Raw genomic sequence first — 27,285 nt, 5'->3', positions numbered from 1 at the left:
CTCTATAATTGTTTTGTGTGTGTCAAGTGGTGGTGGGGGGGGGGGGGGGGGGGGTGCATAAAAATATTAACTGAAAAAAAACATCTGAAGTTACAGAGGTTACCTTGTAATATCATTAGTAAAATATAACACATGAAGAATACATTCATATTTTTCTTCTTTTCAATTTTATTAATTTGTACTGACACCAAGCACAATGAGGAATAATCCCTGACTGCACTTGTCACTACTATAAATATGCCAAAATAAGGCAACAGCTACTAGGACAGAGTTGCTTAAAACCTTATTCAGTGAGCAAACTGTCCAGTGGATTATTTTGTCTATACTTTGTTTCATACATGCGGAATAATTTATCTAATGTTTTATCCAGAGTCAGTAATGTAGTGTATTTTTTAAAAAAGATTTTCAAATATAGAAAGTATTTTTTAACAGCTAAAGTAGTTGACATATATTTTAGCAACTGGATCCTGATCTGCAAATATGATATAACATCAAATCCAAAGTGACAACTTCATAAAGATATTTAAATCTCTTTAAAAATGAATTTATCTTTCTTTTTTATAATAGACTTGTAGCCTTTTTTAGGATCAAACAAATCAACTCTTCTGCCTTTTTTCTTTTGCATAACTTCTGGTACCTCATTCATAAATCTGTCAAATGTCGTTAAAGTACCCCTGCCGGCGAGAATTCTTCGAAACAAAACTTCTCGTTGCGATCTCTTACTGAGTCTTTTCTCCAAACCGTGTTTTCGCATACGTCTTATTGCACTTGGTCTGTAATACCATCTTAGTGTTCGCACACTTAATAAATTGATTAGCGGTGCAGTCGGCAGTGATGACTGAACAATACTATTACCCTCCCCTGATTTCAAAATGCTATTAGTAATACATTTTCCACTTTTCAAAACTGAATTTCCAAGTGGACCCATGCTGCTTAATGACCTTGAGCCCTGTGATTTGTTTATATGCTTGGCATAGCAATCCTGTTCTTTCAGCACATTTGTTTTAGCAGTCACACTGCATATCGATCTTGGAAACAGCTTGCTCTCTGTAAGTCTGAGCCTGAAATTAAACAACAAAAGTCAATAATTAAATCAAGAGCAGTTCCCTCATGAAAATTTGGCAGCTTTCTTATACAACAAATTTGCAGAACTGAATGTCAATTTGATCAAATGCTAGTCTCATATCTTAAACGTAAACAAGAGCTCCGCCAAGCGGGGCAATATACGCCCAAAGAGTTATTTTAGAGGAGGAGGAAAGCAAAATATAAAACCAGGGTGTGTGTGTGTGTATACAAAATGTATGCAGTGGTGGTGACAGAGAAGCTATTAGTAAACAAGAGCTCGTCGAACACGAAATGCCCCCCTTGATGCATTCAGTAATTGCACAAGGAACAGAAATTATATGCTCACTGTAAACAAAAGTTCTACCATTCTGGTTTAATCTGACCTTGACCTTTAACCTATTAACTTAACAAGAGATTACAGAGTGATCTTGGCGCCATCCACTGAGCCATTTTTGAATGTTCCAAATTTCAAGACTAGCTCAAGGTCAAAATCAAGGTCAAATTTCATTTTGGTACAAAACAATGCGTATGTGCTCCAAATTTCAAAGCTGTGGCTTGAGAAATGTGAAAGCAGGTCACTAGATCAATTTCAAGGTCAAAGTTCATTTCGGTAGACAGAACTATGCACGTGCTTCAAATTTAGAGGCTGTAGCTTGAGAAATGTCACTTACCTAAGAAACACACCATAACAGTGTAAAACATGTTTGACCTAGTGATTTCATGGAAACAAATATTCTGACCAATGACCAATTCTCGAACTTGGTCTAAATTTCATCAAGGTAATCATTCTGACCAAAATTCATGAAGATCAATTGAAAAATACAGCCTCTATCGCATACACAAGGTTTTTCCTTGATCTGACCTAGTGACCTAGTTTTTGATCCGAGATGACCCATTTTCGAACTTCGCCTAGATTTCATCAAGGTAATCATTCTGACCAAAATTCATGAAGTTCAATTGAAAAATACCGCCTCTATCACATACACAAGGTTTTTCTTTGATTTGGCCTGGTGACCTTGTTTTTAACCCGAGATGACCCATTTTCGAATTCGGCCTAGATTTCATCAAGGCAATCATTCCGACCAATATTCATGAAGATCAATTGAAAAATACAGCCTCTAGCGCATACACAAGGTTTTTCTTTGATTTGACCTAGTGACCTAGTTTTTGACCCGAGATGACCCATTTTCGAACTCGGCCAAGATTTCATCAAGGTTATCATTCTGGCCAATATTCATGAAGAATAATTGAAAAATTCAGCCTCTATCGCATACACAAGGTTTTTCTTTGATTTGACCTAGTGACCTAGTTTTTGACCCGAGATGACCCATTTTTGAACTCGGCCTAGACTTCATCAAGGTTATCATTCTGACCAATATTCATGAAGATTAATTGAAAAATACAGCCTCTATCGCATACACAAGGTTTTTCTTTGATTTGACCTAGTGACCTAGTTTTTAACCCCAGATGACCCATTTTCAAATTCGGCCTAGATTTCATCAAGGTTATCATTCTGACCGATTTTCATGAAGATCAGTTGAAAAATACGGCCTCTATCGCATACACAAGCTAAATGTTGACGGACAGACAGACGACAGACAGACGCCGGACATCGAGTGATCAGAAAAACTCACATTGCTCAGGTGAGCTAAAAATCAATGTCAAATTTCAATTCAGAACACAAAAATATGCATGCGGTCCAAATTTGAAGCCTGTAGCTTGAGAAATATGAAAGTAGGTCACTAGGTCAATCACAAGATCAAAGTTCATTTCGGTACACAAAACTATGCATGTGGTTCAAATTTGAAGGCTGTAGCTTGAGAAATGTGAAATTAGGTCACTTGGTCAAAATCAAGGTCAAATTTTATTTCGGAACACAAAACTACGTAAGTGGTCCAAATTTAAAGCCTGTACCTTTAGAAATGTGAAAGTAGGTCACTAGGTCAATCTCAAGATCAAAGTTCATTTCAGTACACAAAACTATGCTTGTGGTTCAAATTTGAAGGCTGTAGCTTGAGAAATGTGAAAGTAGGTCACTAGGTCAAAATCAAGGTCAAATTTTATTTTCAAACAAAAAACTATGCATGTGGTCCAAATTTGAAGCCTGTACCTTCAAAAATGTGAAAGTAGGTCACTAGGTCAATAACAAGGTCAAAGGGTTTTTTGGTACACAAACCTATGCATGTGGTCCAAATTTGAAGGCTGTTGCTACAGAAATTTGAAAGTAGGTCACTAGGTCAAGATCAAGGTCAATTCATGTCAAGGTTCATCTTGCCATTCAAAACTATACATGTGGTCCAAATTTCAATGATGTAAGTTATGGACATGAAGATTCTAAGTTTTTCCCTATATAAGTCTATATGAACCATATGACCCCTGGGGCGGGGCCATATTTGACCCTAGAGGGATAATTTGAACAAACTTGGTAGAGAACCACTAAATGATGCTACATTACAAAATATCAAAGCCATAGTCTTTGTGGTTTGGACAAGAAGATTTTCAAAGTTTTTCCCTATATAAGTCTATGTAAACCATGTGACCCCTAGGGCGGAGGCATATTTGACCCTTGGGGTATAATTTGAACAATCTTAGTAGAGGACCACTAGATGATGTCATATACAAAATATCAAAGCCCTAGGCCCTGTGGTTTTGGACAAGAGGTTTTTCAAAGTTTTTTCCTATATAAGTCAATATAAACCATGTGACCCCTGGGGTGGGGCTATATTTGACCCCAGGGAAATAATCTGAACAATCTTAGTAGAGGACCACCACATACCAAATATCAAAGCCCTAGGCCCTATGGTTTTGGACAAGAAGATCAGAAACCGTTTAACTGTTCCTGGCCAATGTGACCTTGACCTTTGACCTAGTGACCTCAAAATTGATAGGGGTCATCTGCTGGTCATGGCCAAACTAACTATCAATTTTCCTGATACTAGACACAAGTGTTCTTGAGTTATTGCCTGGAAACCATTTTACTGTTCCTGGTCAATGTGACCTCGACCTTTGACATACTGACCTCAAAATCAATAGGGGTCATCTGCTGGTCATGATCAACCTCCCTATCAACTTTCGTGACCCTAGGCCTAAGTGTTCTTGAGTTATCATCCAGTAACCGTTTTACTGTTCAGGGTCACTGTGACCTTGACCTTTAATATACTGACCTCAAAATCAATAGGGGTCATCTGCTGGTCATTATCAACCTCCCTATCAACTTTCATGATCCTAGGCCCAAGCTTTCTTGAGTTATCATCGGAAACCGTTTTACTATTCAGGGTCACTGTGACCTTGACCTTTGACATACAGGCCTCAAAATCAATAGGGGTCATCTGCTGGTGATGACCAACCTCCCTATCAACTTTCATGATCCTAGGCCCAAGCGTTCTTGAGTTATCATCCGGAAACGGATTGGTCTACATTCCGACCGACCGACCGACATCTGCAAAACAATATACCCCTCCTCCTTCGAAAGGGGGCATAATGAAAACTAGAAATAATGTTGACAGGACCTCGATGCCACCACATGCATACTGCACCATCCTCTAGCAAAAATTAGCAAAGGGCCATAACTGCAGTAAAAATATTCACAGAAAAAATCCTTCATTTATGGTCATCTGCCCATCAAGCTTGTTCATCTGTGAGAGTTTGAAGCAAATCAAGCTAACAGTGTCGAAGGAGTTGGCCACACAAGATTTTTCTCTAAATTATTTATATAGCAAAAACAATCATAGGGCCATAACTGCAGTAAAAATAGTCAAAGAAAAAATTCCTTCCTGAAAAGTCATCTGAAAATCAAGCTTGTTCATCTGCGAAAGTTTGAAGCAAATAAGGCTAATACGTAGTGTGGGAGTTGGACACACAAGATTTTTCAGGAAAAACTATCAAAGGGCCATAACTGCAATAAAAATAGTCATAGAAAAAATTCCTTCTTTAGAGGTCATCTTAACATCAAGCTTATTCATTTGGAAAAGTTTAAAGCAAATCAGCTAAAACTGTGGGAGGAGTTGGACACACAAAATTTTGGGATGCACATACAGACAGCAGCAATGCTATATGCCCACCACATAAATGTTCACTGAATCAGGCATTAAAACAAGAGGACCATGATGGTCCTGAATCGCTCACCTCTTCCCACATGACCCAGTTTCGAGTATGAAGTCGTTTTTTCTATTATTTGACATAGTGACCTAGTTTTTGAGCTCATGTGACCCAGTTTTGAACTTGACCTAGATATTATCAAGATAAAAATTCTGACCAATTTTCATGAAGATCCATTGAAAAATATGGTCTCTAGAGAGGTCACAAGGTTTTTCTATTATTTGACCTATTGACCTAGTTTTCGAAGGTACGTGACCCTGTTTTAAATTTTACCTAGATATCATCAAGGTGAACATTCTCACTAATTTTCATGAAGATCTCATGAAAAATATGGCCTCTAGAGAGGTCATAAGGTTTTTCTATTTTTATACCTACTGGCCTAGTTATTGACCGCACGTGACCCAGTTTCGAAACTGCCCTAGATATCATCAAGGTGAACATTCAGATCAATTTTCATGAAGATCCATTGAAAAATATGGCCTCTAGAGAGGTCAAAAGATTTTAATAATTTTAGACCTACTGACCTAGTTTTTGACCGCAGTTGACCCAGTTTCAAACTTGACCTAGATATCATCAAGATGAACATTCAGACAAACTTTCATACAGATCCCATGAAAAGTGTGGCCTCTAGAGAGGTCACAAGGTTTTTATTTTATTTGACCTACTGACCTAGTTTTTTACGGCACGTGACCCAGTTTCAAATTTTACCTAGATATCATCAAGGTGAACATTCTGACCAATTTTTATGGAGATCCATTCACAAGTATGGCCTCTAGAGAGGTCACAAGGTTTTTCTATTTTTAGACCTACTGACCCAGTTTTTGACCGCACATGACACTGTTTCGAACTTGACCTAGATATCATCAAGATGAACATTCAGACCAATTTTCATACAGATCCCATAAAAAATATGGCCTTTAGAGAGGTCACAAGGTTTTTCTATTATTTGACCTACTGACCTAGTTTTTGATGGCGTGTGACCCACTTTTGAACTTGACCTAGATATCATCAAGATGAACATTCAGACCAACTTTCATACAGATCCCATGAAAAATATGGCCTCTAGAGAGGTCATAAGGTTTTTCTATTATTTGACCTACTGACCTAGTTTTTGATAGCATGTGACCCACTTTCGAACTTGACCTAGATATCATCAAGATGAACATTCTGACCAATTTTCATGAAGATCTCATGAAATATATGGCCTCTAGAGAGGTCACAAGGTTTTTCTATTTTTAGACCTACTGACCTAGTTTTTGACCGCACGCGACCCAGTTTCGAACTTGACCTAGATATCATCAAGATGAACATTCAGACCAATTTTCATACAAATCCCATGAAAAATATGGCCTTTAGAGAGGTCACAAAGTTTTTCTATTATTTGATCTACTGACCTAGTTTTTGAAGGCACGTGACCCAGTTTCGAACCTGGCCTAGATATCATCAAGGTGAATGTTCTGACTAATTTTCATGAAGATCTTTTGAAATATATGGCCTCTAGAGAGGTCACAAGGTTTTTCTATTTTTAGACCTACTGACCTAGTTTTTGAAGGCATGTGACCCAGTTTCGAACTTGACCTAGATATCATCAAGGTGAACATTCTGACCAATTTTCATGAAGATCTTGTGAAATATATGGCCTCTAGAGAGGTCACAAGGTTTTTCTATTTTTAGACCTACTGACCTAGTTTTTGATGGCACGTGACCCAGTTTCGAACTTGACCTAGATATCATCAAGATGAACATTCTGACCAACTTTCATAAAGATCCATGAAAAATGTGACCTCTAGAGTGGTCACAAGCAAAAGTTTACGGACGCACGCACGCACGCACGGACACCGCGCGATCACAAAAGCTCACCTTGTCACTTTGTGACAGGTGAGCTAAAAATGGAGGGCGTGACAGCAGGCAGGGGAGAAGAGGGGTGCAATGTAGATGTTGCCATCTGCAACAACAACTAACTATATTTCAAGTTTCAAGTTAATACCTTTAATAGTTTTTATGTTATGCTCTGGACATGAAATGGGCAAATTTCACCTTGTTGTGACATTGACCTTTAACCTACCACCCTAGATCATGCACCCAATACATCGTTTCATCATTACCTACCTAAATCCCAAGTCTGAAGTCAATACCTTGAATGGTTAACAGGTTATGCTCTAGACACGAAATAAAACAGAAAAATTTGATCTTTGGATCTCAATTTTTTACCTTGACCTTTAATGTACAGACCCGGTTCAACAGCCTTACACATCATCTCATTACCACTTACCTACAACCCAAGTTTGAAGTCAATACCTTGCCTAGTTATTCAGTTATGCTCAGGGCACTAAATATGATGGCCAATTTTGACCTTTGAGTTCAGTTTGTGACCTTGACCTTTGACCTACTGAACTGAATCAAGCCCTCTGCACATCATCTCATTGCCATCTACCTGTATGCCAAGTTCAGTCAATAATATCTTTAATGGTTATAATGTTATACTTCAGGCACGAAAAAAGATGGGCAGATAGACAGACGACTGCACACACCATCACAAAATATGTCCAGTTTTTCGAAAATGGGCATGTAATTGCAAAAAATGTGCCGAGGAAGAACATTTTTGCAATGATGGCTGCAGCATGGTACCAATGCATCTATGTTACATAAATATCCTGTAGGAAGATCCTGTTACCCCTGTACATAGCTGTCTAGAGATCTGGTAATTAATATGAATACAGAATGGTATTTTCAAAGAGGAGACTATGTTTTATCTTTAAAGACAGGAGATGATTTCATAAGTTTGCTTTCCATTTTTCAGTTTTTTTCTCATGATCATGGTGATAGCTAAATATAAAGGCAGTGGGTAGAGAACTGGAATCAGTTCCCTAGACAGCGAATTTATTCGTCCGGAACTGGTTCTCTAGCCAAAGTGCTGTGCATAGGCTAGGGAACCGGAATTTTATTTCTATGCATAAAGCCGCAGAAATTCACTTTGTTTCTTTTGGTAAGTATCAAGCATGTTATTATCTTGATTAACTTTACCATTTCAGCAAGCCATGTCCTTTCATTTATTTGTGTTTACTGTGTCTCCAAAAGTGTACTCGCCGCATACAGTACTCTCCGCCATATTGGAATGATAAAATAAACTAGTATGAATGAAGGCGGATATCGTCGGCATTGGAGCAAGCCAAAATAAACTTGAAATTTAAACTTAAAAGGTACAATAAAATAAAAGAATTAACAATTAAAACAAATTAAGTAATTTCTGTTAATTTGTATTGATCACATATCTTTGAACATGAAATGCCGAGGTGTTACAAACCAGTATTTTAAGTGATCAAAGAATCTGCAGGAAGTTTTAATGGGGGAATTAAATTAGTTTGTACATCTATAAACATCCGATGTGATGACGCTAACAGAAATCAATATATATTTCATATTTAAACAATTTAGACATAGTACATGTTTGAAGCAAATAACATTTAAAAAACAAGAGGGCCATGATGGCCCTATATCGCTCAGCTGTTATCATTGCACTTGATGACAAGAAGGTCCTCAGAAAAAATATCTAAGTCCAAAGGACAGGAACAACTAAGGGAAGAAATTAAACCAAAAAGAAAAAAAAATTCTTACAAGGTACAGATATGTCAAAATACACCTAAAAATTGGAGGTACACTCCATGTTGTACTTGAGGACAAGAAGGTCCTCAGAAAAAATATCTAAGTCCAAAGGACAGGAACAACAAAGGAAAGAAATTTAACCAAAAAGAAAAACAAAATTCTTACAAGGTACAGATATGTCAAAATACACCTAAAAATTGGAGGTACCATCCATGCTGTACCACAGAAAAGTGGTCTCGGTTTTTCCCTATAATAAAAAAGTTACTAAAAATAGGCTATTTATAGTAACGTAAAAGGGAAGTAATTCAAAAGAAAATTATTGTAAGTTAGCAAAAGAAGGATCTGCCAAATAACTCTGGAACCCATGATGGAATCTGGCCAGTTTAAGAAACGAACCAAGATCTTGTGGTGATACAAGTTGTGTGCAAGTTTGGTTAAAATCAAATCATAAATGAAGTTGCTTTTGTGCAGACAAGGTCAAAATAGCTAATTTTGGCCCTTTCAGGGGCCATAACTCTAGAACCCATTAGGGGATCTAGCCGGTTCAACAAAGGAACTGAGATCTTATGGCAACACAAGTTTTGTGCAAGTTTGATTAAATTCAAATCATAAATGAAGCTGCTATTGTGCAGACAAGGGCAAAATAGCTAATTCTGGTCCTTTCAGGGGCCATTACTCTGGAACCCATAATGGAATCTGGCCAGTTCAACAAAGGAACCAAGATCTTATGGTGATACCAGTTGTGTGCAAGTTTGGTATAAATCAAATAATAAATAAAGCTGCTATTGTGCAGACAAGGTCAAAATAGCTGATTTTGGCCCTTTCAGGAGCCATAACTCTAGAACCCATTAGGGGATCTGGCCAGTTCAACATAGGAACTGAGATCTTATGGCAACACAGGTTTTGTGCAAGTTTGATTAAATTCAAATCATAAATGAAGCTGCTATTGTGCAGACAAGGGCAAAATAGCTAATTCTGGTCCTTTCAGGGGCCATTACTCTGGAACCCATAATGGAATCTGGCCATTTCAAGAAAGGAACCAAGATCTTATGGTGATACAAGTTGTGTGCCAGTTTGGTAAAAATCAAATCATAAATAAAGCTGCTATTGTGCAGACAAGGTCAAAATAGCTGATTTTGGCCCTTTCAGGGGCCATAACTCTGGAACCCATAATGGGATCTGGCCAGTTCATGGCGAGATCTTATGGTGATACAAGTTGTGTGCAAGTTTGGTTAAAATAAAATCATAAATGAACCCTTATGAAATGGTCAAAAAGCTGCAAACATGCCGCGAACATGCTGCGAACATGCGGCGAACGTACCTATTCGCAGGAAGTATTCGCGGGATATTCGCTGCTACCGTGATCATGCCGTGATTGGTTTGATACTAGTTCGCGGGATATTCGCAGGAAGAGCAATGATCGCGGCATATTCGCAAGAAGTACTTAGAAGATTATAATCTTTTGGTAAACTGTTACTGAAGAGCTTTTATAAGAGCAGGTAATTGTAGATCAATTAATTTGTAACATTATCTGTAAGGTCACAGTTTGAGTCTGATAAGTTAATTACAACCAGATATTCTGGACATGTTTAGAAGGAAATCTGTGTGCATTACAGACAGTTTCATAAGTGATTCTTACAGGCTGATAGGAATATATACTTTTTTGTGGTAAGTCAGAAAATTTGTTTAATATCTATACTCATATATCTCAGTAAACATAAGGAATTTTGAAAATGAAATAAATATGCTTAACCTTTTGCAGAGCTGTATCAGATTATCTAAAAAGAAATATAAAACTAGCTTATTTTGACAATTTTTAAGCTTCATAAGTATGATAATTAACATGTAAAACTATGACAGATTTGTAGTGATACATATAACTTATAAGCAGTGTGAAGAAAAACATTGGGATGAAATGAATACATGCACTCAGACACTTTTATTGAAATGACAAGTAACAGTAAATATTCAAACATATTATTTCATTAAAACTTTGTTTAAAATGCTCCAAATATGATATGAAAAAGTTCAGACATTGACAATTTGAATTTGTTACAACCTCAGTGTTCAAGTTTATTCAATAAAATTTAATTTATATTCCTGATTCCTACTAATTCATTTGTTTTTGCACTTTTTCTGTACATGCTTTTTTGTACACAATTTCTGTAGAGATGGTTTTCAGCTAGTTCGCGGGATGTTCGCAGCAACTAGTTCGCGGGATGTTCGCAGCAACTAGTTCACGGGATGATCGCAGCAACTTGTTCGCAGGAAGTTCACAGCTACTTGTTCGCGGGAAGTTCGCGGCAACTTGTTCGTGGCAAAACTAATTTGCATGTGAAAAGTGAACACCAAACGAACATCCCGCGAACAATTATACCAATTGTATCAAAAGTGTTCGCGGCATGTTCGCCGGATATTCACAGCATGATCGCAGCAAGTGTTCGCGGCAAACTATAATATTTCCGTAAGGGAAACCACTATCGTGCAGACAAGAAATTGTTGACGGACGCACGGACACACGACGGACGAAGGGTGATCACAAAAGCTCACCTTGTCACTATGTGACAGGTGAGCTAAAAACAACAGCAAAGTAGTTTGTACTAGTTGATATCATTCCAATATGGCAGACACGGTATGCGACGGTACACTTTTGGAGACAGTAAATGCAGATAAATGCAAGGGCATGGTAAAATTAATTAAGATAATTATAATATTTTTACCAAGAAAACAAGTGGATTTCGGCAGCATTATGCATAGAAATAAAATTCCGGTTCCCTAGCCTATGCACGGTATTTTGATTAGAGAACCGGTTCCGGACGAATAAGTTCGCTGTCCAGGGAACCGATTCCGGTTCTCTAGCCACTGCCAATTATAAACAAGAGCACCGCCTTGCGGGTGCTGACGCTCATCTGATTTTTTTTGTATAATAGAAATATTGTCCTACCCATGATTTTCTAAGTCTAAAAAGGGCCATCACTCTTGCAAAAAGCAGGATAGAGTTATGTTTCTTGATGTACAGTGTCCACTTATGATGGTGAAAAACTGATAGTTTGATAGTTTATGAGAAAAGTTGACTTAAACATAATATTCAACCAAGAAAATGATTTTTCTAAGTCCAAAAGGGGCAATAATTATTGCAAAAAGCAGGATGGAGTTATGTTGCTTGCTGTACAGGGTCAGCTTATGATGGTGAACAAGAGTTGCAAGTTTTAAAGCAATAGCTTTGATAGTTTAAGAGAAAAAGTTGACCTAAACATAAAACTTAACCAAGAAATCTGATATTTTCTAAGTCCAAAAGGGGCCATAAATCTTGCAAAAAGCAGGATGGAGTTATGTTTCTTGCTGTACAGGGTCAGCTTATGATGGTGAACAAGTGTTGCAAGTTTTAAAGGAATAGCTTTGATAGTTTAAGAGAAAAAGTTGACCTAAACATAAACTTAACCAAGAAATCTGATATTTTTCTAAGTCCAAAAGGGGCCATAAATCTTGCAAAAAGCAGGATGGAGTTATGTTTCTTGCTGTACAGGGTCAGCTTATGATGGTGAACAAGTGTTGCAAGTTTTAAAGGAATAGCTTGATAGTTTAGGATAAAAGCTGACCTAAACATAAAACTTAACCAAGAAAACTGATTTTCTAAGTCCAAAAGGGGCAATAATTCTTGCAAAAAGCAAGATGGAGTTATGTTTCTTGATGTACAGGGTCTGCTTATGATGGTGAACAAGTATTCCAAGTTTCAAAGCAAAAGCTTTGATAGTTTAGGAGAAAAGTTGACCTAAACATAAAACTTAACCAAGAAATCTGATATTTTCTAAGTACAAAAGGGGCCATAAATCTTGCAAAAAGCAAGAGGGAGTTATGTTTCTTGCTATACAGGGTCAGCTTATGATGGTGAACAAGTATTCCAAGTTTCAAAGCAATAGCTTTGATAGTTTAGGAGAAAAGCTGACCTAAACATAAAACTTAACCAGGCAACGCCGACGCAGACGCCGACGCCGACGCCGACGCCGACAACCGCTCAAGTGATGACAATAACTCATCATTTTTTTTCAAAAAATCAGATGAGCTAATAATTACAAAAAAAGATGTAAATTATAATAGCAACTCTATGACAACTAATTATAACTTTTACCAGCAACTGCCTTACACACTGGTAATACAATACATAATAGTACATGTATACTGATTACTGGACCTCTAGACTCCTGTTACCGAATCCCTAGCATCCGAAATATAACTTGTCCGAATATCGAAAATTACAGGAAAATATTTACAATAAAGAGGGCAAAGTCAGATTATTTCATTTAGCGTATACAGAGAAAATAAACAATTTCTTGAATAACTATTATCGTACATTGGTTGTATACTGCACATTCGACGAAATATTTGTTGAAACATCATGAGGTCAAATATGGTACGGCGGATTTGATCACAGTTATCACCCCTTGTTGAATCCTCTTCTCAAAGGAGAACATCCGCAATCATAAATCTATGAAATGTATGAATTTAGCAGATTTAAAGTAACTGTTTTAATTCACTGTTTTATATTTTCAAAATCATAATGGCATGAATTTTTATTGTTGCAAAAAGGTCGCCGCTATTTTCACATATATTTCTGATATCTGCAGAGATTTGTGAAATCTATTTGGTTTCCTTGACATTTATGTAAACAAATACATGCTTGGCTAGTAAATATAAAAATATCATGTCATTCAGAGTCATTTGCGTATACAAATGGTTGATGCTTTTGTTAATATGTCATAAACTTTGCCCTTAGACCTGTAGTCCAATGCTTAGTCCAGTGTTTATGTCATAGGCATCAATAAATACCTGGTGATAAGGTATATGGGCCTTTTCCAAAAGCCTTGTTTTTGGGTTATCCCTTTAGTGTCATGATTAAAGTGAGCATCTACAGATCAGAAGGGATGAGGTTTGAGCCCCAGTAAGGAGCTTGGTATTTTCACCAGCTGGTTTACTTTCAGTTAATGTTTTGATTGCATGGCGATCGATGTCTAAATTTATTTCCACATCAAATATTTTACATTGTTGATTATAGCCAGTTAAAAATTGTTTGGAAAATACTTGTTTAGAACAAAATGACTAACCTTTACTGGCATAACATGTTCACACCATATCACTATGTATTGTTTTATTCCATATATTTCATAATTGACCTGGTATTAAAATACAAATATATTGAAAAATATGCCATGTACCATTTATCACTCCAATTATTATGTATTGAAGTAATTCAGAAATGTTAGGGAAAGGGATCTGTTAATTGTAAAACAAAGGATATCATTTAGTGGACTTACTCATCTAGCTAATGCACAGATTAGTATTGGTTTGTAGGTCATGCTTGAGTATAGAAAGATATATAAAGAAGAGCTTCAAATTTTGCTACCCTATTGATCCTCAGCCATTATGTTAAACTGTTGCTTTAAATCCAATAGAACCAACTTGCAATATCTGTTTTACTTAAATAAATTTAATTATATTCATTCGGAACATCTTACAATGATAAGTACATTATCAAACTGAAAGTAGCAGAGGAAATCAATTCTAAATCTTCTTTTAAACTTACTGCTAACACCAGAACCTAGCAAACCAGTGACAACCTACAAAAGCTTACCCAGCATCAAGTACAGAAGCAGTCTGCCATGATGAATTGGAATGCTTCATGAAGACAATGAACAAATTGTGTGTATTTCTAGCATTTATGAAATTCTTAAAGAAAATAACAGAAAACTCCAGATTTCAGTATTTTGAAAAATTCTTGGCACTGTTCCGAGAATTTTTTTAATTGGTGCCAAAAACGTTCTATTTTTAGTGACATTTTGTATGATTTTGTATACCTTTAGGCCTGAATTTCTGTTACTATTTTATCCTGATGAAGGTTTATGGTAAATAACCGAAACTGCAGGTTGATTAAATTTAGTTTAAACTTGACTCGGTGTTTGGCGTGTTGTTCCTCACATTTATTGTTTCCCAGTTTTTTTTTAAACTTTAAAAAAGGTAACTTTTTACAATGTTTTTGTGTTGAAATATTAGATAATTGTAATTAAAATTATGGTTGATATAGCCAGTGGATTTATGTGCATAAAAATAACACTTGAGATTAGAGACATAATTAAAGGTATGTCAATAAAATAAGGCTGGCTAACCAATACTAAGATTTCTATTTAGCTACTTCTTACTGTCAAACAAATGATTATGATTAGGAAGCAACTGTTGTGACCTGACATGCAAAGATAAGTTTGAGAGACAGATTCATGTAGATAAAATCAGGGTGTGATACCATAGCACTCTGCTAATAGACCCCGTAGAAATAACAGCACTGGCATCTCAGTTAGTAGGAATTAAGACATTGACAAGCATCTTAGACTATAACTGAGCCGCACCATGGGAAAATCAACACAGTGGCTTTGCGACTAGCAAGGATCCAGACCAGCCTGCGCATCCCCGCAGTCTGGTCAGGATCCATGCTGTTCGCTTTCAAAGCCAGGAGGCTATTGCATTTAGAGAAACAGTTAGTGAACAGCATGGATCCTGACCAGTCTGCGCGGATGCATAGGCTGGTCAGGATCCATGCTGGTCGCAAAGCCACTATGTTGATTTTCTCATGGTGTGGCTCAATTATTGAACCACAGACTTCTGAATTCGTAGTCAGGTGTGTTACTACTAGACCTATGGGTCATCCCATTCTAGATACAACACAGATCTACAAATGAACTCAAACCTGAAGCTGACCTTCAACTTAATTTTCTGTCCATACTGTGCCAGTGGTTTTTAAAAAGCATATATAGTCAAGTAAGAATTGCCAGACTTTCTGATTTTATCATTTATACAAAATATGGACAGAAACAAGGGAAATGCTATGTACTTCTGATTTTAAACTGGCTACCAAATCTTGTGATAGTAAAGGATGATACTTAAGTAAACGAAAAAGATCATTCCAGTCCTAGTGTCTTTTAACAGTCAGGGGTGTAACTGTTTTAAGTTATGTAACCTTTTTCAGTTACTTTTTCAAGCATTTTATAACCTGTAATAGTTATAATATATAGTTAACTCAGGTAAGTTATTAAAAAAAAGAGTCTTTTTGCTGTTCTCACAAAGTGACCTTTAAAGTGAAATTAGTAGCAAACTGTGGTTAATCAAATTCTCTTTTAGTCTGATCATGACCTGATAAGCATAATGGAATGTTAAGAGTTTTATAGCTTCGAAACTTTTGCGTAAACCTTTATCAGCCTTGTGTAAAATTTTTTACTGCATAGCTGGAAAGATAAAAGTTCAAAGATTCAGGAAGTAATTGCATTAGTCTCATTCAAAATGAGGAATTGGCACAGGAGGGCTTTGTAATATTTTATGATAACTGAAACAAGTTATGAAAAGTATAAGCAGTAACTCAAATGGGTTATAAACTGCGATAATTTGAAACAGTTACACCCCTGACCGTTTAAGTTTAATTTTGAAATTTTCAATGAGACAGTTGTAATTCAGGCTGACTGGTTACTTGTCATGATTGCTAAACACAGTGCAGAATTTTCGGAAGCTGTAACCATGCTTATTAAAAATCAGTTTTGTTTTAATATAAAATGCAGGTATGGTATTACAGTCATTGCCAATCAATTTAACACTTACCATGCTGGGCAGGATTGATTCTGCCTTAGCGACCAGTGTAGATCAGGATCAGCCTGCACATCTGTGCAGTCTGATCAAGATCTGCACTTTTCACCATTCAGTCAGTATATTTTTGGTAAGCACCCCTTTTAACAGTAAATGGACAAGTTCAATTTAGAAATTTAGCAGGGTAAAGCTTAAACAAATGCTAGGGTAATGATTGCATCTCTTTATTTTCTTTTCAGGCAATGATTATTAAAGTTGTTCACTAAATCAACAATTATTCTTCATGAATGTATAAAAATACCTCTCTATTTTCAGGGAACAACATCAGTTAAAAATCTAGTAGAAGTTTTCTATTGTAATGGCAAATGGAGTCAGACAGTCCAGGAATTCACGTCGCATTGCTCCGGAACCAGGTTCATGTGATAGTATTATTGAAATACGACCTAGCAGGCATTTACGTGTAAAACGGCTTAACCCGAAGGAAAGAGATGAGAAATTTGAAAAAGAAATGCAGGCCTACCTGCAGTACCGAGAGCTTGGAGCGTTAAGTTCTGGGGTTGCAGTACCGCCTCATCTTTTGGGTCAAAGACAAGAAACCAATCATGGGAATTCAAATAAGGCAAAATCGGAACATCAAGAAACAGTAGCTCCACATGAAATCAAAGAAGAAAAAAATGTTCAAAATGAAAGGGAAAAGTCTGATTATTTGAATTTATCACACGGAAAATCTCAGATACATTCGCCTTCACGAAACTCACTGTACTCCCAGGGAGCTCAGTCTGTTTCTGGAGTCCATGTTGCGGTTCAAAGACCTTCTTCTGAAGTGCATGCGCTAGGTCAGATAGGAGAAAGCAACCTTGAACTTGAGGAAGACGTTCATTCCAGTTCTCTGCATAAAAGTGCTAGGTCTCCTCGTAAAACAAAAGATCACAGACCCGTTAGTGCTAGGAGCTTTAAACGTGGTGCAAAATCTCTAGCCACGTCTGATGTAAATGACACATTATCAAATCTTCCAGATATAGATCACACCTCTGTGACACACCTTGACTCACCATTTAAGGATGCAACTTTTTTTTTTATACATGGTGTAGGGGGCTCAGCAGATATTTGGAATGCCCAGCTTGAGTTCTTTGCCAGCCTTGGACTTGAAGTTATAGCTCCAGACTTGATAGGTATATCATGAAGACTTGGTGCAAAACGGTTGTGTTTCCTTCTTTAGTTCATAATTATGTATGACAGTCGTTTTGCACCAAACCCTCAAAATTACTGTAAAATCATTTAATTTCGTTGGCATGAAATTACGTGGTTTTGATAAAAAGGCAATTTCGTGGGGATATGAATTTTGTATTTCAACTTTTGAACAAAAAAAGAATGGGAATTTTACTTGTTCGTTGGGGTTAAATTTTGTGGATTGACTGAACCAAGAATTCCACAAAAATTAATCCCCCATGAATATTAATGATTTCACAGTAATCTATTATGTTGATTACTTTTCATTTTTTATGTCAAGATTAAAGCTATGACTTTTGGTTTAGTTGGTATTTTTATACATACAATGTATTACTAACTTTTTATTAATACGAAAACTAATTGTGGACTGGATACAGACATTCAATACTTGCTGTCAACTTGATGTGTTTTTGCTTGTTAAACAGGTCATGGATTAAGCTGCAGTCCTGACTTTGAAAGAGCGTACCATTTCAATGAGCTCCTAAATGACCTAGAACTCATATTTGACAAGTACTGCAAACGACAGAATGTTGTCGTTGGACATTCCTATGGGTATGTAATGGTTGTTAAATGGATAAGCATCCATGCAGATGAACAATGTAATTGCAGAAAAAAAATGGAATTGAATTTGATTTCTTGTAATCAAATTTGAATTTTCATTTTTATTAATTGTTGAAAATTGTAAATCAGTATTGTTTAAGTAGATATTAAAATTCAACTATGTGGTAATGATGTCATAAGCTGAAACGCTGAATTAGCTGCCTCTTTGCTCAGAATTTCTTTCTTTTTTTTAATTCTAACTGCTGAAATATTTTTGATTAATTGAAACTTTTGTCAGTGTTATGAATGATTTGATAGATGATGGGTTTCATATATCAAATCAATTTATTTATAAACTTTCCTACTCCTTCAAAAGATGCTGTTTTATTCTGTTTACTGCAGGCTTAATGCTAAGTTTTGTATTTTTTCTTTCTCTAGATCTATACAATAAATTAAACTGATTGCTTGAGGTCAAAAGGCTTTGAGCAAATGATGAGTTATCCAGGCTTTTCTTAGCTATCCAAACAGAAAATATTAGGAAAACATTTTTGGACCACTAAGTCTTGTCATGAATGTTCGAATGAGCCTAAGTGCTTGAGCTGTTAATGCATGCGAGAGTGGTGTTTCATTACTATTGTAACTTTTTTATGACCCTTAACTTTTGAATCCCCCTTAATGAATTCTGTAAGTTAAATATTTGTTTCATCAGAAAAGTTATGACATCTTAAACTTCTTACAACATTATCAACTACCTTCCTCTTTAGATTTGATGCTCTATATAATTTTATATGTTAAGTTTCTTTCAAGTTTTAGATGAAAAAGAACTACATATACATGTAAGTATAATCATATTTGTACAGTGAGCTTTACACTGACTTTTTGTTTATTTTGAATGGTATGCAGGTGTGCATTTGCTGCAGCCCTAGGTCGTCGTAGAGCAAGACGTGTTTCCAAGCTTGTGCTGATAAGTGGTGGAGCCCCAATACCCCTTGCCCCACAGCCGGGCGTGTTCTCTCTTCCATCATGTATGTTGGCTTGCCTCAAACCTTGTATCTTCAGCAAGTTTGAGAGGTTTGTTATATTTTATAGAAATTTCCATATTTCAGCAACACGTACCATAGAATTTTATCACATCCATGCATCAGCTAAACACCTTCATCAGGATAACTTGCATCTATGATAAACAATGAATGTGACATTATACTGATAACATAATATTGAATGATAGGAAAAAACGAAGTGGGGTTATATCAAAATGCATTAATTCTACACACATACTAGGTGCTATTTTGGATATTTGAATACTTCTTTTTTAATGTACCGGTAAAATTAAGGAAAGGATTGTAAGTTACCAAGCGTAGTATTTACATGTATTTTGTCTTTTCTGCTCTAGTGAGATTTAGCAGAATTATGAGCCATTAAACTACTCAATAACTGCTTTTGAAATGTTAGTACAAAATGGAATTAAGCCAGAAAAGACATATATTTCAGTTAAACCAGTCTCTAGTTCAAATGTTAAGCATTTAAGACACAATGTTTGGTCATACGATGACTTTCCAGTTTGGCAGAGGAAAACCCAAGGCACCTTTGTCTATGGACATTATTATTTGTATTAGGTGTGGATGACCACCTGCCAGTGGTAGAACCACCATACCATCTGTAAGCCAGTTGAATAGCATCCTCTTATGAAATAATTCTGCATCGTAAGTTGGCCTTTCTTTAAAACACATTACGTATTCATTACAGAAATGCTTTCCACAATACCAAAATGAGTGGGCTATCTCGGGAACAAGCCTTTGACTTGCCAGTGTATGTTCTCAGTCATATGATGAAAGGTCAGGATTGGTTGGACGGTGATGAACTATATCATCAATGGCTTACGGCACCTACATTACTGTTACACGGGAAATTTGATAAGTTTGTGTCAGTGGAGGAAGAACAGGAGATGGAACAGGTTAGATAGAATCAGTCTTCAAGGTCCATGTAACATAATGTTTTTAGAAGTTGTAATAAGGCCCTTAAGCTTTACCCTGCTAAATTTCTAAAAATGGCTGGTCCATCCTTCAATGTGGGCAATAGCATTTATTATAAAAAAGGGTGTTCACTGAAAATTTACTAACTGAATAGCGAACAATGCAGACCACGATCAGCCTGCAAGGACATGCAAACATATAATAAAATTCTAGTTTAACCTTTACCCTGCTAAATTTCTAAAATGGACTGGTCCATCATTCAATTTAGGCAGTACCATTTCTTATTTAAAGGCGTGTTCACGGAAAATTTACTTACTTAATAGTCAACAGTGCAGACTATGATCAGCCTGAATGGATGTGCAGGCCGAATTTGGTCTGCACTGGACAAATTGCCACCACCAGACTAAAGGTTAAAGCATGCTAGGGCGCGGTATTTTAATGAGTAGTTTGTTTTCCTTTTTCTAGGCAATATACTACTCCCATCTGGTTGTTATTGACAACGCTAGTCACATGGTAATGATGGAAGCCCCGAAAAAAGTGAACCAAGTCATGTACGAATTTATCTTTCAAGATAATTACGAGCCGCTGGAAACCGACAGACCAAAAACACGCCTCTCAAGTGCCAAATCTGCAAGATCTGTGAAGCATCGGACATCAAAACAGTTGGCATGATGAAGAACATAATTTTAATGGAAAGTAAGCCAGGCTATGATTAACAAGGAAGTCTGGCAACCAGTAAAGTTGAATTTAACCTTTAGCCTGCTAAATTTCTAAAATGGACTGGTCCATCAATACCATATATTATTCAAAGTGGTGTTCGCTGAATATTTACTAAATGAATAACAAACAGTGTAGACTATGATCAGCCTGATCTTGGTCTGCACTGGTCACAAAGGCAGAACCACTTGCCACCAGCAGGCTAATGGTTAATATAGTCAGTATAATTTTAAGAGCTATTGATTTAACACTTCATGCATAATATGTTATTTCAGGGCATTTTTAGAATCTTTCACAAACTGTGTAAGACTCCTTTATATAATTCAACAGTAACATTAAATTATGTTGATAATTAACTATAGACACTTGCTGAATTAGATAGCTTAACAAATGTACATATAATACATTTGTGAAAAAAGATGTTTATATAAGCCTATAAGGTCAGAACAATCACATTGACTGAAACAACATTAATTTGGGGAGGTTAAATTTCAAAAGAAATTGTTGCATATCAGATGGCAATTAGTGATTCCTTTTTACTTCTTTGATCTTTAAATTCCATTTATATCACAGATCAGGTTATCAGTTACAAATTTTGTTAGATGTTAAAAAAAATGTTTTTTTATTTACCAATATTAATTAGAGTATCATCCATGACTGATGGGTAGTCTTTTGATAATTTTAAATGAGTGAGATTTTGTACTGCTTAACCTTTACCCTGCTAAATTTCTGAAATGGGCTGGTCTATCATTCAGTTTGGGCAGTACAGTTTATTATTCAAAGGGGTGTTCTCTGAAAATTCACTGACTGAATATTGAGCAGTGCATACCATGATCAGCCTGCACAGAGGTGCAAATCATGTACCGCGTCACATGAATTTATTAGAAGGTTGAAATTGGAGTGATTTAAGTAAGTTTTTAGCTTCCTTCACATGTGAAAGTAAATTAATTGCTTTTACAGTAATGTAGATTTCAGTACACTTTTCATTAGTAACCTGTGTTTTAAAACACGATATATTCTTTAATTTTGCAATTTCTTGAAAAACAAGTACAAAAATGTACTAAAAACCCACTGTGACTGGGATGATTACACGGTTAATCAGATCCAATTCGATTACTAAGTGAAACTGGTTTCAATTTTGCAAAACGGCTAATGGCTCGCAAACAATAAACATCACGAATCGTACTTTATACATTTCTTTGACCAGCACATAGACCCGCAGTATATTTCCGCTAAAACACATCAACTTGAACATAATCAATAGTCTCGGATTTGCCTGTAGTGATATATCTAAAATAAAATACACCAAAATATGACTTATTAATTATCACACTGCTTCCAAACGATAAAGTCCGTAAGTTCCTAATGAAGTCAGCTGCTGGAAGTACCTTGATACGGTCGTCAGGAAAGAAAACAGCATTTAAGATATGGTGGCCGATTAACCAATTCGATTTGATTTCATACAAATGATTAACCGGTTTCAGATTTTGAAATCGTCCCGGCCCTAGTGTGGTGGATGTAAATGAGATGCACACTTGATCTGTTTATTTTCAAGAAAATGTCTGTCTTGCCAACCTACTGATACTCACACAATTATAACTTTATGGATTTCTTAATACCAGCTTTTGTGCTTGAATTTGTTATACACTAAATTCTTGATATCCATTTCTTTAACAGGGGGAAGGGAATGGTCAGGCCTGGAGAGGAGGGTCAGGATTAGGCCCAGAGGAAGGGGTTCGGGTCAGACCTATAGGGTCAGGATCCTGCCTAAAGAGAAGGGTCTAGGTCTGACCCAGAAGGGAAGGTCAGGCACAGGGGGTGGGGTGTGAGGGGTCAGGATCAGACCCAGAGGGTAGGGTCCAGATCAGACCCAGAGGGGACGGTCAGGTACAGGACAGGTCAGGCACAGGGGGATGGTCAGGATCAGGCCTAGAGGGAAGGGTCCAGGTCAAATCCAGAGGGAAAGGTCAGGCCCAGAAGGGAGGGTCAGGCACAGAGTGGAGGGTCAGGATCAGGGCCAGAGGGGAAGATCAGGGTCAGACCAAGGAAGGAGGGTCAGGGTCAGAGGGTTAGATCAGGCCCAGAGAGGAAGGTCAGTCTCAGTGGGGAGGATCAGGCACAGAATGGAGGGTCAGGCCCAGATGCCAACATTGTCTGCCTGATCTTCAAGAAACATGGTCAAAATATTACTCTTTATGAAATCTAAGTCATTTTAATACTGTGGTCAAATGCTAGGTCAGGTGAGTGATTATACATGGCCTTCATGGTCCTCTTTTCATTATTTCTGTTTTGCATGTTATTCAGAAAAGATTTTTTTTAACATTTTTAGTGCATATTGTTGCTTTTGCGACAAAGTTATTTTCAGTCATAATACAATCAGATTTGCATGCTTCAGGTGTCACCCCACCCACATATGTTGCAAGCATCTGTCGAAAACTGACATGTACATAATGGATATACTTACAAAATACCTGTATATCTATTCTAGTACATACTAATAATATTTACATATGTAACATAGTGCTAAAATTAATATCTCTTGTATCTTAAGTACCTTAACATATGTTCTTTTTTTTTATACAAACATGTCAAGTACTTTGCCCTCCTACATGCAAATTATTTTCTCCCTTTTTTAGTGATAGATACATTTATAAAGGAACACCATTGAGCAAAAACCAACATTAGGGCTTTACAAACAGCAAGGATACAGATCTGAGCACATCCATGCTGTCAGTTTATTAATACAGTACATGTATACAAATGATAAAAGAAGACAGTATGGATTTAGATTAGACTGCATGGTCGTGCAGCTGATCTGGATGCATATTGATCGCAAAGCCCTAATGCTGGTTTTCACACCAGAAATTGCTCATCTTGATTCTAATTATTGTTTAGAAAATATATATTTCACAGGAAAGGAATTTTCTATGGTGTTTTTTGTAGTCAGATCTTCATATATAAAGGAAATGGTAACTACGATCTTATCACATGCTTGCAACCATTAAATATTCAAATTAATTGTACAAATAATTTCAATTAATTTGAAGTATTGAAGGTAGCAAGCTGCAATATTTTTCGTATGTTTTACTGAGATCTATTAACAGACTTCAGGAAATTATTTTTATATATTTTATGCAGAAACCTGTTATCAGTTTGTAGTTACCATTTTCTTTATATCTGAAGACCAGATTGTAATGGATACTATTTAAAAAATAAAATCAAAGAAAAGGTGAAAATACAGGGATTTTCATAATATGAAATTGCAATATCGATATTTCATTTGTTGTTGTATATGGGTTAAATATATAAAAAAAGAAAGGTTCTAAGTGAAGTATTCAAACTATCATATAACATGGTTGTAATAGTTGACAATGTTAGTTTATTGTAGGTTTCATACTTTCGAATAATTATGTCGTGTATTTAAGTGTTGATCAATGTTGGATCAAGTCAGTAATAACTGTGTCGATTCCTTTTGACTTGTGTTATTTTAGATTTATTTTCCAGTAAATTATTATAGGTTGTTAAATTAAAATCCTTTTGGTGGGGATGGTGAATTATTATGCGAAAAAAAAAATATTCCAAAGTATTGTTTTTGTGAAATGAATGCAAGTACACAAAATGGACAAGATGTATTCTGCTTTGTTATTTAGAAAGTTTATGTTGTTTTGATCATGTTGATTGGTTTCCTACCAGTTACTTAGTGAAGGAGCATTTTGTCCTAGTGAGTTATGAAACCTCATAGAAATATTGCCTGTTGTCAGTAGATAATCTGTACTATTTTAGGGATTGATAGGTAAAGTTTATGGTCAATGTCACAGTGATATTGAGACTGAAAATGGTTTCTGATCAATGACAGGAGAGCACATCTGACTTACAGTCGTCAGACTAAATGGTATGATTGCCTGTGGTCACTAGATTACACCTGTCAAAGGTCAAGGTCACAGTGACCTTGAGACTGGAAACAGTTTTTATCAAAGTTTCTTATAAATAAATGAAGAATGCTTTGGTCTACAGCCAACAAAGTAGGGTTGTATATGGTCAGTAGAGGAGCTCCATTGTTTTGTGGGGCAGTAGGTCAAAGGTCAAGCTTGACAACTAAAAATCGATCAGAATCTTTATCTCAAGAACACATTAACAGCAAGATTATTTATGGCCCACAGATGACCCACCATTGCTGGTGTAACAGCTTGCTTCAGACAGAAAATTACTCATGAAGTTTCCTTCGGTAGGCCATCATGGGGTGGGTGATATGCGTTTTACAATCACCTCTTCTGAGTTTGTACATTCCATCCATTTTATATATTGTGTCTGTGATATTTTTACATATCTTTGAATTACCTTGTTTATCACAAGTACAGGGCAACTCAACATTTTCACCAAAATCATATGAAAGTGTTCTTTTTGTACTTATTATTTTTTTTACTTGTACATTTAAGTGTTGCTGTGCTAAAATCAACATCATAGGGCTTTGCAACAAGCAGGGAACCACATCACTGCATATCCGTACAGTTTGTTTATCAGTTTCAGCATTTTAATGCAACTGATAAGCAACCAGATCAAACTGATTACTGTGGTTTTCGCACAGTGGCGCTCCTTTGGTATACAATGTATATATATAGATATATACCTTGTTTGTTTTGAAGTTCATGACATTTCATTACAACTTTTTTGTTTTCGATCTCAAAAGGTCAAAAGCTACTGCCTCAAAACACTATTTTACTCCTACTAAACTAGTTAGATATTTTCATAGAGATTTTAACATTTTTCATTTGTGTTTATATGTGATTAGTATTCTAACAACATTTCATTCAGATGTTCTGGTAAAATGTTGATATTTTGAAAGAATTTAATTTTGTTGACATAAAATGTCATGGTTTAATCCTTACCATGTTAAATTTCTATAATGTCAACTTGTTCATCTTTCCATTTGGACTGTACAATTAACTTTTAAAAGGGGTGCTAACCAAAAAGATACTGACTGAATGGTGAACAGTGCAGATCATGATCAGACTGCATGAATGTACAGGCTGATCATATCTACAGTGGTCACAAAGGCAGAATCACTTGTGTCCAGCATAAGATTTAGGTCAAAACTGCTGTTTTGTGGGACATGAATTCATAAATATAAAATTTTAAAGATAAAGGTAAATTTGAAATTTATTTCATTGTTGGTATTTGTAATCAAACAAACATAATTATAATCTACAAAACATAGTTTTATTATTTGCAAATCACAAACATTAGGTAGTTTAGAATTTTGTAGTCTCATACACAGTTGAAACTTGGTAGTTTAGAATTTTGTAGTCTCATACACAGTTGAAACTCGCTATCTTTAACTCTTCTCAAATTTCCGGCTATCACAAAGGCATTTTCAAGTTCTGTTGCAAAAAAACTTGTGCACAAACTCGAAGTAAAATTCTCAATCCTTTGGAATTGGAGATATCAAGTTTCGGTTGTATTTAGAACTTAAGACCCCCCTTTCTAGATAGTAACAAAAGGACACAATTAATTTTCTTTTTATATAAAGCAGAATAGTGATATGTTGTTCACTTGTTAGGAGTTTCCTTCCTTTTAAGGAAATTAGCGTGATTATTGTTTCAAACATTTACAATCGTGTATTTCCGGGACTTTTTGAAATTGGGTCAGCTCTGTAGAATGAATAACGGCATATGATAACGTAGTTCAGTGCTGAAATTTGTAATGTCATACGTAAAAGATCTTTCAAAAGATATGGTTATTTTTCAACAGTATATTTTTTAGGTATTTTTAAGATGTATTACTAAATAAAACATCAAAAAAGCAGATTTGTTACATGTATATATTAATTCAACTGTGGCATTCCCTGCTCTGTTGGTTGTCTTTGGACATTGAATCCTTATGTGAGGAAGTCATCCAGCTAGCTTAGGGAAGGCCGATGGTTCTACCCAGGTTCATGCTTGTGATGATATAATGCACAGAGGGGTACATTGGGTCTTCCTCCACCATCGTAAGCTTGAAAGTCACAGTTAAGACCTATAAGTTTAACCTTACAAAAGCAAAACAAAAACAAACATTATTGTTATGTATTGTATCACTGAAATCACTTTTTAATGGTAGTTATATCACACTAGTTGACTAAAGACATGTTTGTCTATTGGCACATATTTGTATAAATATGTTTTTGTTATTTTTATTTTTTTTGTTGATGTTTGTTTTCCTTTTATATTAAAGAGTCATTAAAAACAAATTGTGTCATCTCTTAATATCCCAAGTTGTTCTATTATCATAACCCGCCCCCACCACCCCTATCTGTCTTTACATTATATGTATTTTTACTAGGAGCTTCCTATAGGCTAATTCTACTTGTATGTTTGAATCCAAACTAAAGTTTGCCACACCACTCTTTCATTCATTCACCTGCCAAGAACATTTGTCAATTTCTGTTTAGAAGCAAAGG

General features: G+C 36.0%; 2 protein-coding genes across 3 annotated transcripts; one reads left to right on the top strand and one right to left on the bottom strand.

Annotated features, from left to right (window-relative positions):
* Positions 1 to 144: 144 nt before the first annotated feature.
* Positions 145 to 13,240, bottom strand: LOC123522855 (uncharacterized). Its single transcript, XM_045300332.2, has 2 exons — positions 13,118 to 13,240; positions 145 to 1,061 (listed from the first exon to the last, which is right to left on the bottom strand). Exons 1-2 carry the CDS (start codon positions 13,162 to 13,164, stop codon positions 524 to 526), a joined length of 585 nt encoding a protein of 194 aa, XP_045156267.2. The 5' UTR covers positions 13,165 to 13,240; the 3' UTR covers positions 145 to 523.
* Positions 13,147 to 27,075, top strand: LOC123522854 (protein ABHD8-like). Of its 2 annotated transcripts, none has more exons than XM_045300331.2 (6): positions 13,147 to 13,261; positions 16,705 to 17,561; positions 18,045 to 18,171; positions 19,063 to 19,230; positions 19,906 to 20,113; positions 20,598 to 27,075. In XM_045300331.2, the coding sequence occupies exons 2-6, from the start codon at positions 16,748 to 16,750 to the stop codon at positions 20,802 to 20,804; spliced, it is 1,524 nt and encodes a 507-aa protein (XP_045156266.2). In that variant the 5' UTR covers positions 13,147 to 13,261; positions 16,705 to 16,747; the 3' UTR covers positions 20,805 to 27,075. The 2 variants fall into 2 exon arrangements, with proteins under 2 accessions (XP_045156266.2, XP_045156265.2); XM_045300330.2 differs by having other exon boundaries at positions 13,226 to 13,283.
* The last annotated feature ends 210 nt before the right edge of the window (positions 27,076 to 27,285 follow it).

This window comes from Mercenaria mercenaria, chromosome 8, assembly GCF_021730395.1.
Source record: "Mercenaria mercenaria strain notata chromosome 8, MADL_Memer_1, whole genome shotgun sequence".
Taxonomy (NCBI): domain Eukaryota; kingdom Metazoa; phylum Mollusca; class Bivalvia; order Venerida; family Veneridae; genus Mercenaria; species Mercenaria mercenaria.
This window is presented reverse-complemented; position numbering and strand designations above follow the sequence as displayed.

Bases quoted from the DNA above. Each gene is read 5' to 3' on its own strand.
- LOC123522855 (XM_045300332.2), bottom strand. From the start codon at position 13,164: ATGATGTTTCAACAAATATTTCGTCGAATGTGCAGTATACAACCAAT. The intron at 1,062-13,117 runs GTACGATAATAG...GTTTAATTTCAG, and splicing joins ATGTGCAGTATACAACCAAT to GCTCAGACTTACAGAGAGCA.
- LOC123522854 (XM_045300331.2), top strand. From the start codon at position 16,748: ATGGCAAATGGAGTCAGACAGTCCAGGAATTCACGTCGCATTGCTCCG. The intron at 18,172-19,062 runs GTATGTAATGGT...AATGGTATGCAG, and splicing joins GTCGTTGGACATTCCTATGG to GTGTGCATTTGCTGCAGCCC. The intron at 19,231-19,905 runs GTTTGTTATATT...TATTCATTACAG, and splicing joins ATCTTCAGCAAGTTTGAGAG to AAATGCTTTCCACAATACCA.